We start from the raw sequence: 12,835 nt of genomic DNA on the forward strand, positions 1-12,835 counted from the left end.
CCTCCTCTTGCCTTGTCTCTTCACCCCACGCCCGCCCTCAGTAGGGGGTTCCTTGGTTGTACAGCGCGGTGCGGGTGGGGGCGGGGGAGGTCCTCCCGGACGCCTGGGTCCCGGGGGCGCCGTGAGAATAAAGCGCCGGGTGGTTTTTACTCGTTTCAAGTCGTCGCCTCCGGGTTGTTGCTTTCTGGAGGGGGGGTCACCCCCAGAGCCCCCCATCCTCTACCGCTTCCACCCCAGAACCAGCGGCATTGGAGGGGGGGAAAACCACCTCGGGGCGGGGCTTGGGGGTTAGGCCCACCCACCCAGCCTGGGAGCCTGGCGACTGTGTTTGACTTCGGGCCACCCGGAGCCAGGTAGTGAGGAGCTCCACCCCAGAGCCCGCATTGGAGAGGGAGCAGGAAACAACCCGGAGTCAGGCTTGGGGTCAAGCCCCTGCCCCAGAAGAGCCCGGACGCCTGCGCTCTTTAATCAATCCAATCAAGATGAAGAAACCAGGAAATGACAGTAATGGTAACTGCGGGGTGGAGGCGGCTGTTCCGGCGGTGCCCCCCCCCCCACCCCAGCGTTTTGGGTTAGCTTGGCTCCGAGCCGCCCCCACTCCCCTCGCAGAGAACCCAGACGTCCACCCTCAACCCCACCCCCATCTGAGGACACTACTTCAAAGAAGCTAGCAGCACTACACCAGAGACATCGCCTTCTTTGCTCTCATTGGTCCTCGTGACTGTCACTCCATGCCCTTCAGGGCTATGATTGGTGCTGAGGGTGAGTGGGCGGGAGAAACCATCACGGGGGGGGGCTCCTGCTCAGGATTGGCTCGGCAGACGATGCCGCCTCCTGTCTACTGATTGGCTTCTTGGAGCCCAAGCAAACGCCAATCGAGGGATTCTAGACTGTGATTGGCCGGGATTTGGTCCTGCCTCTTAAACCATGTGATTGGCTGCGTCCACCATGGGGGCGAGACTAAGGAGTCTATCATTTGATTGGGTAGAAGTAGGGATTAACTCTGCAGCCACGCTCGTGACTGGCTAATGCACAGGGTGTAGGCGAAACCAAACCCTCCATGTTGCCCAATAGGAAGCTGAGGCCATGGGCGGGCGGGGCTAGCCGGCACCGCTTGTTTGGCAGCCAGGCGGAGACGGGACTTCACCTTCCCTCCTGCTTCCCCATTGGCAGAGCTGGAAGCCAGAGGCTCCTGGCCTCTGATTGGCCTACGGGCCTGTCCAGCGGGGCCAAGTTGGTCTCCGATTTGCCTGGCTTGGCCCGAGGGGAGGGCAAGTGTGGCTTCCTGTGCCCTGCCCCTTTCCCCCGGCGGCCCCGCATGGAGCTGGACCTGGAGTGGCCGAGCAAGAGCCATGAACATCCGCAACGCGCGGGTGCGGGGGAGGGTTTGGGTGTCGGCGGGGGGGGGCGGTGAGGAGCCCGGACGCCTGGGTCTCTTGGGAGTTGGGGGGCGGGTGAGGGCCCGGATGCCTGGGTCCGCTGCCCTCTCACCTGCCCTCTCTACCCCCCGCAGCCCGAGGACTTGATGAACATGCAGCACTGCAACCTGCTGTGTCTGCCCGAGAACTACCAGATGAAGTACTACTTCTACCACGGCCTGTCTTGGCCACAGGTGCGCCCGGACTTCTCGGTTCCTTGGGAGGGTGGGGTCTGGCGGGGTGATAGTAGGGACTAGGAGCCCGGACTCCTGGGTTCTCGGGGAGGGGAGGGGGCTTGAAACCAGGATGCCTGGGTTCCTTCCCAGCTCAGGGAGGCTGGCCAAGGCAGTGGATAGGAGCCCAGGCTGGTTTGACAGGGCCCTCCCTGTCGCTCCAGCCACCACCCAGGAGATGCCCAAGGGTATTTCATACCTCATTAAAGGTATTAAATAAATGCCTCACCCCTTCCTCCCAGCTGGAACCCCGGCCCTCCCCCATTCCCCTGGCCCTATGAGGGGGGGGTGCTCTGGGTCCGGAGTGAGGGGCACAGAGAGGATTGGGGGGATCCCCTTGCCCCCTAATTTGTATCTGCTCCCCCAGCTGTCCTACATCGCTGAAGATGAGAATGGGAAGATCGTAGGCTATGTACTGGCCAAGATGTGAGTGGGGTCACGGGCTGCAGGTTGGGAGTGAGGGGCACTGCTGTGCCATATGCGGCAGGCTGCGGGTCAGAAGTAATGCTGAGGGACACCATGAGGCTACAGGAGGGCTGCAGGTTGGGAGTGAGGGGCACCAATATGGGGGTGGGGTTGCTGAGTGGGTCTATAGTTGGAGGTGGGGCTGTAGATTGGGAGTGAAGGGCACCATGAGGCTATCAGCAGGGCTGCAGGTCAGGAATGAGGGACATTGTGGGGCTGTAGAGGAGGCTACGGGTTGGGAGTGAGGGGCACTGCAGACCCCCACCATGGGACTGAGCTCCTTCATTTGCTCACCAGGGAGGAAGACCCTGATGATGTCCCCCACGGACACATCACTTCTCTGGTGAGTCCTACCTCCCTTCCCCACCCCGGGCACTTAGTTTGGTGGGGGGGCACATGGGAGTCTGGGGATTTTCTCCCATCCCCAAGGAGATGATGGAGGTTTGGGGAGGGGATCTGGAGCAGGTGAGGGAGGAGGGCAGATGCAAGTGGGGCTGGGAGCCCAGACTCCTAGGTTCTCTGGAGTCTGTTGGGTGGGAAGGAGCAGGAGAGTGCTGGGAGCCTGGATGATAGGGTTCTTTGGGAGAGGGTGGGACGTGAGAAGGGGTCTGGAACCCTGATGCCTGAGATCCCTAGTTTGCAGGTCTGGGGAGGCTGGAAGCCCAGACACCTGGGTTCTCTGGGAGTGGGTGGGGGTTTTGAATTGAGAACAGGGGGCTGAGAACCAAGATGCCTAGTTTCTCTGGGAGGGGAGTGGGGACTGGGGGGGTTAGGAGCCTGGATGCCCAGGTTCCCTAGTTCAGAGGTCTGGGAGGGGCTGGATTCCTCGATGCCTGGGTTCTCTGGGACAGGGGTGGGGACTGGGGGGTACCTGACCATCCTCTCCACCCCCAGGCAGTGAAACGCTCTCACCGGCGCCTAGGGCTGGCACAGAAGCTCATGGACCAGGCCTCTCGTGCCATGATTGAAAATTTCAATGCCAAGTACGTGTCTCTGCATGTCCGCAAGAGGTGAGTGACCCCTAGCCCCTGCCTGGAGTTCCCTGGGGTCCCTTGGGTCTAGTCCTGTATCCCCCCTACCCTGGTCCTGCCTTCCCCCAGCCATGTCCATAGGGCTGCAGGTGACCAAAGGGGCAGTGACTCCTGACTTTTAACCCTATAATGACTCTCATCCCCCACACAGTATAGTGGCGAGTAACTCCTGACTATTGAGCTCATGGTGATCTTGATCTTACACACATGCATACGTGAGCCTTGACCTTTGACCTCCTCACAGTGACATTGACCGTCCATGCATTCGCCACAAGGGTGTGAGCCCTGACCTCTGACCCCACAGTTACACTGACCACTACACCCCATAGTGATGAGTGGCCCCTGTCCTTTGACCCCATGGTGACCTTGAGCCCCCACACACACTGGGGAGGGGTTTTGACTTTTGATCCCATGGTGATCCTGCCTCCTTATACCATTATGCCAAGGGGTTGTGATCTTGACCACCTCATGGTGTCATGGTGGTGGCTGATCCCTGTTCCCCCTCTGTGGGTCACCACTCATTCTATGACCTCTGACCCCTGAACTCTGAAGCCACACCAACTATCTGAGTGGAGCGGGGGGTAACCTCATGACCCTGCCCTGTGACTTACGCTCTTCTAAACCTCTTCCTGCCTCACCAGGAGTGGGAGCTGCCCCGTCAGATATGCCCCCTGGGGAGAGGGCAAATACTGTGCCTTAGGGAGCCCTGGGGCAACACCCCCCACCACCTAATACCCCTCTTGTCTTGTAGCAACCGGGCAGCTCTGCACCTCTACTCCAACACCCTCAACTTCCAGTGAGTCCATGGGGGGTGATGGGATAATGGTGGCCCCTGGGGAATGATGTGATAGCAAAGGACTGGGGGTGACAGGCTTGTGGAGGATCCAGGGGGAGAGCCGGGGGGGTTAGTAGGGGTGAAGCCTGGGGGTGATGAGATAGTGGAGGACTGCCAGCGGGGACTGGCTACGGGCATTGGAGGGAGCTATGGGACTGTCTGTGGCAGTCAGGTCCTGGGCTCCCCCTTTAATATTTCCACCCCATTAATAAGAGGCCACCTGTAGGATCAGCGAGGTGGAGCCTAAGTACTATGCGGATGGGGAGGACGCCTATGCCATGAAGAGGGACCTCACACAGATGGCTGATGAGGTGGGGAGCTTCCCCCATAGCCCTATAGTACCCCTCACTCCTGGCCTGCAGCCTCATCACCCTTGTTTTGCCCTGTTACAGCTACGGCGCCAGCTGGAGCAGAAGGAGCGCTCTCCTCCAGCCCCCCCAAGCCCTGGAGACCCCAAGCCCCCAGCAGGTGGTGGGGGCCCCGAATGGGGACCTGTGGGGCCAGGGGCCCCTGAGGATAGTGGCGCCGACAGCAAGGACCTGAGCGAAGTGAGTGAGGCTACAGAGAGCACTGACATCAAGGACAGCTCTGAGGCTTCTGACTCAGCCTCCTAGGGCTCCCTGCTACCTCCCACCCCCCTTTGGACTTGAAGGGTGGGGGGAGAATAAAGTTGCCCCCATTCCCCCGCCCTGTGTGTGGCTCTTGATTTCTGGCCCCCTCCGCCTGGGGGCTGCTGCGTGTGTGGAGGCAGTTATAGGCAGTGGCATACAGGTGGTGAGGTTGGAGGAGCTTGAGGAAGTGAGGGTTGGGGGGGGCCTCTGAGCTCACTGGAGGGATTTGGGGTGAGGGTGGTTCTGGTGGGCAGGGGTGAGGTAGTGGGGGTAGTTGAGGGGTCTGAGGAGGTGGGTTCTGTGGACACAGTGAGGTAGTTGGGAGTAGTAATGAGGTGGGTATATGGTTGGGTGGCTACGAGGAGGGTGGGTGTTGGGGGCCTGGGGAGTTGTGAGGTGGTTGGGGGTTTGGGGTGGGAGTAAGGGGTACCCTAGGGGTAGGGGCAATTCCAGGCTTGTCAGTTGGGTATTGAGCAGGTGGGGCAGTTCCAGGATCCCTTTCCTCCGGGGTGTATTGCGGGTCTTATTCCGCGGGGGGAAGAGAGTTAATTTAACCCCCAGTGGCTCTGGGGGAGGCAGGAGCCTCCCTCTCCCATTGGCTCCCGGGCATTGAGCCCGGTACTCCTCCCCTTCCAGCATCGCCCCCTTACGCCGTGGTCTCAGCGTCCATCAGCTCCGCCCTTTCCTGTGTGCCGATTGGCCAACTTCTTCCCCCTCCACCGTCCCGATTGGTTCAACTCATCCCCACCTCAACGCGAAGAAAAGTGGGGGGGGGCTTGTGGAGGGCAGGGCCGCCATGGGAGACCGCGGGCTGCTTTCGAGGGCCGAGGCGCTGCGGCTCGAGCCGCCCACGTGGTGTCACGCGTGTCACGCCCTGCTCTACGCGCCCTGCTCCGGGCGCCTCTTCGGTCGAGTCCCGCTGCGCTTCGCCCTCCTGGTCAGCGGGGGACGGGGGCAATGGGAGGGGCTGAGAGCAAGGGGTACGGAGGGCGGCAGGCACGTGGGCTGGCTTTTGAGGGGCTGGGCGCAGATGTGGAAGAAGTGGTGGGTGCGTCGGGGGCTGGATATGGGGAAGGGAGGGGGAAGATTTTGGATGGCTGGGGGAATTGGTTGGGTACGGGGGCTGGTGACATTTGGGAGGCAGTTAGGGGCTGGACATGGTCTTTGGGAGGCAGATCTTGGGAGTGAGGGAGAGGGACATTTTTGGGGGACCTGGACTTGGGGGCGGGGACAGGTTTTGAGCGTGGCTACTAGAGGGGGCGGGGCCTGGGTACGGGACGCTGACGGGTGCGGCTGCTGGAGGAGCAGGGCCTGCTCGCCCTGCTTCGGGCGAATATACTCGGGGGGTGTGGCCTGGAGTTAAATGGGGATGTGGAGGGCGTGGTTTGGGGGCCATGGTGACTTGGCGATTGGGCTGCTGGAGTGGGTGTGGCCTCCTGGCCCAGTCTCTGGTTCAACCCCCAGATGCAGCTGCGCTTCGACGGCCGCCTGGGTTTCCCTGGAGGCTTTGTAGACCTCCGTGACGGATCGCTGGAGGCGGGGCTGCTGCGGGAGCTGCTGGAGGAGCTAGGCCCGGGAGCGACTGGGCTGGAGGTGGGGCCAGAGGAGCACGCGGGGGCACGGCCCGGCTCCTCCGACGAGCCCCGGCCTGGCCAGCGCCTCGTGGCCCATCTCTACGTCAAGCAGCTCCAGCCCGAGCAGCTGCGGGACATCGAGGAGGGGGCAGCGCGAGCCCCGGACCACGGCCTGGAGGTCGGCGGGCCTATGGGGGCCGGGGGCGTGGTCAGGGCCGTAAAAGGAGTAAGGTGCACGGGGTAGGGTCAGAAGGTGAGGCGGGGACAGAACCAAAAAGGGGGTGTGGTTAAGAGGTGTGGTGGTGGTGTTAAAAGGGGCGGTGGCGGACAGGGGGGGGCAGGGTGCGAGTGGCCAGAAGTAAAAGGGGGCTGGGGCTATTGGGGGTGTGGCCTGAGAATAGGGTGCTGGGACAAGGTGGTATTAGGGGTGGGATTAGGAGGGGGCGAGGTCAGGGGAGCTAAAGGGGCAGGGCATGAGGGAAAGGCTGTGGGAGCTAGAGGCAGGGTGGGGGAGCTGTAAGGTGTGGGTGGGCCTACAAGAGGGGGAGCCGAGGCCTCGGGACCAGGGCTTACGCTTGGTTGCTTCCACTCTCGCAGGTGCTGGGGCTGGTGCGGGTGCCGCTGCACACGCTGTGGGACGGGTCGGGACTCCCCGAGTTCCTGCAGCAGCGCTTCGTGGGCTCTGCCCGGGACCAGCTCCTCGATGCTCTGCACCGCCTGAACCTGGTGCCTGGCCATGAGCTGGAGCGGGCACTAAGCCTGGCAAGACGGAGCCCTAACTCCCAGTGCCACCAGGAGGGGGACCTAGGCGGCAGGGGAACCTGAGTGTTGAGGGGGAGGGAAACTAGGTATCGGGGTCACGGGGGGGTGGGGTGGGGTGGAGGGTAACTAGGTGTCCAAGGAACCCAGGAGTCCTGGGAGGGATTGGGAACCCAGGCATCCCGACTCCGGGTGTGGACCCACGCAGACATCACAGAGTGGATTTAAGGGCTGCCAGATCTCAAGGAGGGTGCCCCTTTCAAGGCACAGGGGTGTGTTGCAATGGATTGTGGTCATCAAGGGGTTAAATAAAGGTGTCTGCAAAGCTGGACTTAGAGTGAGTTATTACTGGGGGGGGCACTCCGCACCAATCCGCAGCCGCGTGCCTATGGCGGCACGGTGCCCCTTACCCCCCTATGTTGGCAGGGCTGGGGCTCAGCACTGCGGGGGGTGGAGCACCTGGCCCGCCTGGCACAGAGGAGGAGGGCCTGCCTGGGAAGGGGCGCAGCCTTGCACAAAGCCACGCCCCTTCCAGCCTTGCGCGGGGCCAGGCGCGGAGGTAGCAGGCTGGGGACCCTCCTAGCCCTGGATCGGGCCCCGTGATGAGCACCCACGGGAAGCTGCGCAAGGCTGAATATGACGCGCAAGTCAAAGGTGGGCGTGCAGTCCCAGGCACCTGGATTCTTTGAGGCCGGGGGGAGCCTGAACGCCTGGGTTCCCGGAGTTGGGGGGGAGGCGGACGCCTGCGTTCTTTGGGACCAAGGAGCCCGGACGCCTGAGTTCTCTCCGGCTCTGCAGTGGAGGCTAGGGGTAAAACTAGAAGGTTTAGGAGCCCCGACTCCTGGGTACCCTAGGAGCGGAGTGGGGGCTGCAGGTCGGGGTGGCTCCCAGATGCCTGGGTTCTCTCTTCCCCTTTCGGGCAAGGGGGAGGGTGCAGATGTGGCTCTGGGGTTGGTCCAGATTCTAGAGTTGAGCCAGGATGCCTGGGTTCTCCCTCCCCATCCCCACCCCCACTTCCAGTGGGTGAGGACCCAGGTGTCCTTGAGGTGCAGAGCTCAGCCCATTATGGGGGAGGGAGAGCGGGGACCCACCCCCACCAGTTCCTCTCCAGGCTCTGCTTCCTCCCCAGCACTTGGTGCCCCTCCCCCTGGGGAATCCCCGCAGCCTTTGGAGCAGGCAGAGAACCCAGGTGTCCGGCCCCCCACAGACATTAACCCGATTTAAGAAACCGAAGAAACCCCTTTGTTTCCTCTCTGGAGGAAGAGCCCCAGGCCTGGGTCCTCTGGGTGAGGAGTGTGGGGGCAGCGGTTAAAGCAGGGGGGGCTGGGAGCCTGGATGCCTGGGTTTTTTTCTGCCCCCGCCCCAAAAGAGGAAGTGTGGGGGAAGGGCAGGAAGTGTGTGTGTGGGGGGGGGTGGCATTTCCTCACTGCTACCCTGGGAGCATAGCCAAGGTCCAGGCCCCTCCCCACTAAGCCCTGAGCTCCTGTGCCCTTTCTGCCCCCCCCTCTTGGGCTTCACTATATTTCTCTCCCAGATGCTTGGGTTCCCTCCCAGTTTAGGGGTTGTGACCTGCATGCCTGGTCCCATCCGAGGGCAGGTGGTTGCAGGCCTAAATGTCTGGGTCTTCTCCAGGGCAGGAGGGTTGGGTCCTTTTGCAGTTGAAGAGTCACAGGCTTGGACACCTGGGTCCTTTCACAGTGGCAGGGTGTGGGTGGGGTCACAGACTCAGTTGCCTGGGTTCTTTCTTGGGGGTTATGGGCGCAGATGCCTAGGTTCTTTCTCAATTTAGGGTTGTGGGCTCAGATGCTTGGGTTCTTTTCCAGCTGGAGGATCACAGGCCAGGACACCTAGGTTCTTCCTCAGTTGGAGATCCCAGAGCCAGATGCCTGGGTCCTTTCCCAGTTGAAAGGTTCTGCACTCAGACACCTGGGTTCTCTCCAGGGTTGGGGGGGGTCACAAGCCAGACACCTGGGTTCTCTTCCATTTTGCAGGGGCCCAGACCTAAACTCCTGTGTTCTTTCTTAGGGGGCCCTGGGCATCTGGGTCCCTTCTGAGTTGAGGGGTCCCAGACTCAGATACCTGGATCTTCTCAGGGGGGCGCTGGGTCATTTCCCAGTTGGAGGGTCATGGGTCTAGATACCTGGGTTTTTTCTCAGTTGGAAGTCCCAGACTTCAATGCCAGGGGTCTTTCTTAGGGGTCAAGGACGTGGATGTCTGGGTCCTTTCTTGGCAGTAATGGGCTTGGACACCAGGTTTCTTTCTGAGTTGGGAGGGTTGCAGGCCCAGATGCCTGGGTCCTTTTCCCAGCTGAGGGTGGTTCTGGATCCAGGCACCTTTCCCATCTGGGGGTCCCAGGCACCTGGGTTCTTTCGCAGTGTGGAGGGTCATGGACACATACGCCTGTGTTCTTTCTCAATTGGGGGTTATGGGCCCTAATGCCTGGGTCCTTTCCCAGTGGGGGGGGGCAGGCCCAGATGACTGGCTTCCCCCTGATTCTCCTCCCTTCTTCCCCCTTTCCCAGAACTACGTTCCCAGCTGGGTGAGCAACTGCGGGGGCTGGAGACTCAGGCAGAGGCGAAACAGCAGTTGCTGCAGGACCTGGGTGACTTCCTGCGGCGCAAGGGGGAGCTGGAGTTGGAATATGGGCGTGGACTGGAGCGAGCAGCTGAGCGCCTGGGAGCCCGGCTGCGGGAGCACCCTGCAATGCGGTGAGGGGGGCTGCAGATTAGATGTGAGGGGCACCTCACTAAGGGGTGGGGCTGTGGGTCAGGGGTGAGGGGCACCATAATGAAGTGGAGAGGCTGAAGGTTGGGAGTGAGGGGCACTGCTGTCCCCATAGGCGAGGGGACCAGGACCTGCCATCCGGGCTCCAGTGCTGCCAGGCTGTCCTGCTCCAGGCACGCCAGGCTGGGCGGGAGCATGGGGCCCTAGGTGAGGCCTGCGTGGGACCCCTCAACCTGGCCCTGGCACAGCTCAGCGATGATGTGGGGCGCCTAACCAAGAAGGTGAGTGCTGGGGGGGCGGGTCTGTGGGTCGGGAGTGAGGGGCACCGTTATGGAGGAGGGGCTGGGGGTTGAGACCAGAACGGCAGCAGGGCTGAAAGTGGTTAACCGCCTGAAGGGCCGGGTCCCTTCTGTGGCCCTGCCCCCTCCTGGTTATGCCCCGCCCCATGCAGGCCAAGGAGCTGCAGCAGCGCAGCCAGGAGGACCTGCTGGCAGCAGTGGCCGAGGTGCAGCCGGTGAGTGGCAGCAGGGCTTTGGCTTTGGGTCGGGGTTAGCGTTGCCCCGCCCCCTCATCTTGCAGGGGTACCAGGAATTCTTCGTGGAACTGGTAGGGGGTGTGGCTTGCAGTTACCCGCCCTCTCCCACACGCATAGAGCAGATGTACCAGCTGTTCTTCACTCCCGCCCTAACGGCGGGGCCTCGAACTGGGGGCGCGGCTCAGGGTTACCCCGCCCACTCACCAGCAGCTGCCCCTTGTTAAATCGCTAGTGGGCGGGGCTTGGCGTTACAGCACCCTTAGCCACTAGGTGTGCCCAAGGGGCGGGGCTTGGGGCGGGGAATAGCGTTACCGTTCCCTAGGCCCAGGTTGAGCGGCTGGGGGTAGGGTTCGCACCAGTGGGCGTAGCTCCTCTGACCCCGGCCCTGCCCCAGGCCCTGCGCACCTACCAGGGCTACCAGGCAGAGGCGCTGAGCGCTGAGGCGAAGCTGCGGGAGGCCGAGCGGCAGGAGGAGAAGCGCCGGGGTCGTCCCAACCCCTCCAGCGCCCCCCCGGGACCTCCAGCGGGGGTCGGCGCCAAAACTCCGCGGAGGGGCTCAATGACCAAGGGGGAGCGACTGGTGGAGAAGGTGAGGGGGCGGGGCTTGGGGCCAGTGGGACTTGCAAGGGGCAGGGCCTGATAGTGAGGAGCAGGGCTTGAGGGAGGGCTGGGTTTGTGGAGGGGGCGAGGCTTGGGCAGGGGATTGGGCTGTGGGGGTGGCTTGGTAGAGTTTGAATGGAGCCTGGGGCAGGGGTGGCTGAGGGGTGGGGCTTGAGGCCATTTGTCGTGGCCTGGCGGGGGCAGGGCGTGGGTAGTGTGGACTATCCGCTGTTTGCACAGCGCCTGGTACGGGCGCAGGAGGCACAGCTGAAGGCGGCCAAGGCGCGCAATGACTACCTGCTCCTGCTGGGGGCAGCCAATGCCCGTCTGCGTGTGCACTTCCTGCATGACCTCGACCATCTGCTTGATGTACGTGAGACCAAGGTGACCTGGGGGGCCCCACAGCCCCCTCTTCCAGTCCTGGAAAACCAGGAGAGGGACCCAGGTGTCTAGGAATGCCCCCTACGGCCCTCTCCCACCCCCAGGGAACCAGAAAAAGGACTTGGGCATCCAGGAGCCACTTTCCCCCACCCCAGCCCTGCTGAAACACCCCTAGCTGCAGAAGGCAGGAAACCCTATCCCTAGGAAACCAGGAGAGGGTCCCAGCCTCCCCCCATCCCAACCCCAAGGAAACAGAGAGGGATCCAGGTGTCTAGGAACCCACTCCACACTCCCGCCTGGGACACCCAAAACTTACCCACGCCCCAGGAAGTCAGGAGTGGGACTCAGGTGTCTGGTACTCTCCTTGTCTGCCCCAGTCCCAACCCTGGGAAACAGAAATGGACCCAAGTGTCCAGTAGCCCAGCTTTCTTCCCCTAGGCCCAGGAAACTGAGACACATCCAGGCATCTAGGAAATCCCCTGTGCTGAGGGTCAGATTGAGGTTCACCATGGGGCTGTATGGGGGTGCTGTAGGTGAGGAGTGAGGGGCCCAATAAGGAGAGCTATGGATCCAGAGTGAGGGGCATCATAGGGTTAAAGGCAGGACTTCAAGTATTAGGGGCACCAGTGAAGGAGCAGGGGGCTGCAGGTCAAGTGTGAGAGGCACTGTGGGTTGGGAGAGCTGCAGTTTGGGAATGAGGGGTGCTGGAGTGGTGGCTGTGGGTTTGGAGTAAGGGGCACCAGTAGGGGGGGTTGCGGGTGGGAATGAGAGGCACCAGTCCACTCTCACCTCTGCCTCCCTTGGCTCCCAGTGCTGTGACCTGGGCTTCCACACTGGCCTGGCCCGGACTCTCCAGCGCTACATGGGGGCTGAGCGTCGGGCCCGGGGTGGGCCACTGGGAAGGCTGGAGGGGCTGGATGGGGCCGTGCGAGGCCTTGACCCCTCCGGAGACAAAGCCAAGGTCATGGAGGCCAATCCCAGTGCCTACTGCCTACCCCCTTCCTTCGAGTACCAGCCCCACGAGGGTGATGAGGTGCGTGGGTCAGGGAATGGGGGAGGGGGTGTATGAGGTGTGCAGATATGAACGTGCAAGTGGCCATGTGTATGCTGAGGGGAGGCTTAGATGTGAGTGCACTAGGGGCGGAACGGGCTTGCCCAGGCTTGTTCAAAGGGGCCATGAGTGATTTGGGGGGAAGGAGGGGTGCATGTGCACTGACATGGGGGTCATGTGCACAAGCGGGATGTGTGCAAAAGACCATGGGTGTGCAGGTTGTGGGAGGGGCCCAGGTACATGCAGGCATATGCAAGGGGCTTGCGTACATCTGCATACAAGGGGCTGGGCCTGTGAAAGGGATGCGTGCTGGTATGTGTATGCACATGCGATCTGTGCTTCCATGTGCCAGGGGTTGCATATGGGAAGGTCGTGTGTGCAAAATGGCATGTGCATGTACAGGTGTGTGTGAGGGTGGGGGCATAGAGGAGTCCAGGATTGGGGGGGAGGGCATCCATGACTCTACCCCCCTCCCTACCCAATGACTCCACTCCCCCAGGTGGCCGAGGTGGTGGCCGAGGGATCCCTGCGCGCAGAACTGTCCCAGCGCCTCCAGCAGCTGCAGACCCGCCTTAGTGCTCTTGACCTGGAGAAAGAGGAGGTGGGGGGGGGGGGGGT

The 12,835-nt window shown here is 62.2% G+C and overlaps 3 protein-coding genes across 10 annotated transcripts in view; all 3 read left to right on the forward strand.

The window, feature by feature from the left end:
* The first annotated feature begins 1,220 nt into the window (after nt 1–1,220).
* Nucleotides 1,221–4,670, forward strand: NAA10 (N(alpha)-acetyltransferase 10, NatA catalytic subunit). Of its 2 annotated transcripts, none has more exons than XM_006032029.3 (8): nt 1,221–1,373; nt 1,514–1,612; nt 2,019–2,077; nt 2,414–2,459; nt 3,011–3,099; nt 3,899–3,943; nt 4,209–4,293; nt 4,375–4,670. In XM_006032029.3, exons 1-8 carry the CDS (start codon nt 1,353–1,355, stop codon nt 4,594–4,596), a joined length of 666 nt encoding a protein of 221 aa, XP_006032091.1. In that variant the 5' UTR covers nt 1,221–1,352; the 3' UTR covers nt 4,597–4,670. The 2 variants fall into 2 exon arrangements, with proteins under 2 accessions (XP_006032091.1, XP_006032090.1); XM_006032028.3 differs by having other exon boundaries at nt 1,222–1,373; nt 3,011–3,126.
* Nucleotides 4,671–5,327: 657 nt separating this feature from the next.
* Nucleotides 5,328–7,258, forward strand: LOC102373084 (U8 snoRNA-decapping enzyme-like). Its single transcript, XM_006032062.3, has 3 exons — nt 5,328–5,530; nt 6,058–6,345; nt 6,765–7,258. The coding sequence occupies exons 1-3, from the start codon at nt 5,390–5,392 to the stop codon at nt 6,990–6,992; spliced, it is 657 nt and encodes a 218-aa protein (XP_006032124.2). The 5' UTR covers nt 5,328–5,389; the 3' UTR covers nt 6,993–7,258.
* Nucleotides 7,259–7,372: 114 nt separating this feature from the next.
* The window catches only part of ARHGAP4 (Rho GTPase activating protein 4), a 12,065-nt gene continuing 6,602 nt past the window's right edge, over nt 7,373–12,835 (forward strand). Inside the window, exons 1-8 of one of the 7 annotated variants that reach the window (XR_003095959.1) lie at nt 7,373–7,580; nt 9,448–9,634; nt 9,766–9,931; nt 10,102–10,164; nt 10,580–10,774; nt 11,026–11,154; nt 11,978–12,199; nt 12,717–12,818. Coding sequence is in view for 6 of the 7 variants with exons in the window: in XM_025213725.1 (XP_025069510.1) it covers nt 7,529–7,580; nt 9,448–9,634; nt 9,766–9,931; nt 10,102–10,164; nt 10,580–10,774; nt 11,026–11,154; nt 11,978–12,199; nt 12,717–12,818 (1,116 nt within the window). In the remaining variant the exon portion in view is untranslated. The remainder of the gene's footprint in view (nt 7,581–9,447; nt 9,635–9,765; nt 9,932–10,101; nt 10,165–10,579; nt 10,775–11,025; nt 11,155–11,977; nt 12,200–12,716; nt 12,819–12,835) is intronic. The other 6 variants (XM_025213725.1, XM_025213724.1, XM_025213723.1 and 3 more) reach the window with 6 other exon arrangements.

This window comes from Alligator sinensis, unplaced genomic scaffold, assembly GCF_000455745.1.
Source record: "Alligator sinensis unplaced genomic scaffold, ASM45574v1 scaffold137_1, whole genome shotgun sequence".
Classification (NCBI taxonomy): domain Eukaryota; kingdom Metazoa; phylum Chordata; order Crocodylia; family Alligatoridae; genus Alligator; species Alligator sinensis.

Coding starts and splice junctions, on each gene's coding strand:
- NAA10 (XM_006032028.3), top strand. CDS start 1,353: ATGAACATCCGCAACGCGCGG. Junction 1,374..1,513: donor TGAACATCCGCAACGCGCGG/GTGCGGGGGAGG, acceptor TACCCCCCGCAG/CCCGAGGACTTGATGAACAT. Junction 2,460..3,010: donor ACGGACACATCACTTCTCTG/GTGAGTCCTACC, acceptor CTCCACCCCCAG/GCAGTGAAACGCTCTCACCG.
- LOC102373084 (XM_006032062.3), top strand. CDS start 5,390: ATGGGAGACCGCGGGCTGCTTTCGAGGGCCGAGGCGCTGCGGCTCGAG. Junction 5,531..6,057: donor CGCTGCGCTTCGCCCTCCTG/GTCAGCGGGGGA, acceptor TTCAACCCCCAG/ATGCAGCTGCGCTTCGACGG. Junction 6,346..6,764: donor CCCCGGACCACGGCCTGGAG/GTCGGCGGGCCT, acceptor CCACTCTCGCAG/GTGCTGGGGCTGGTGCGGGT.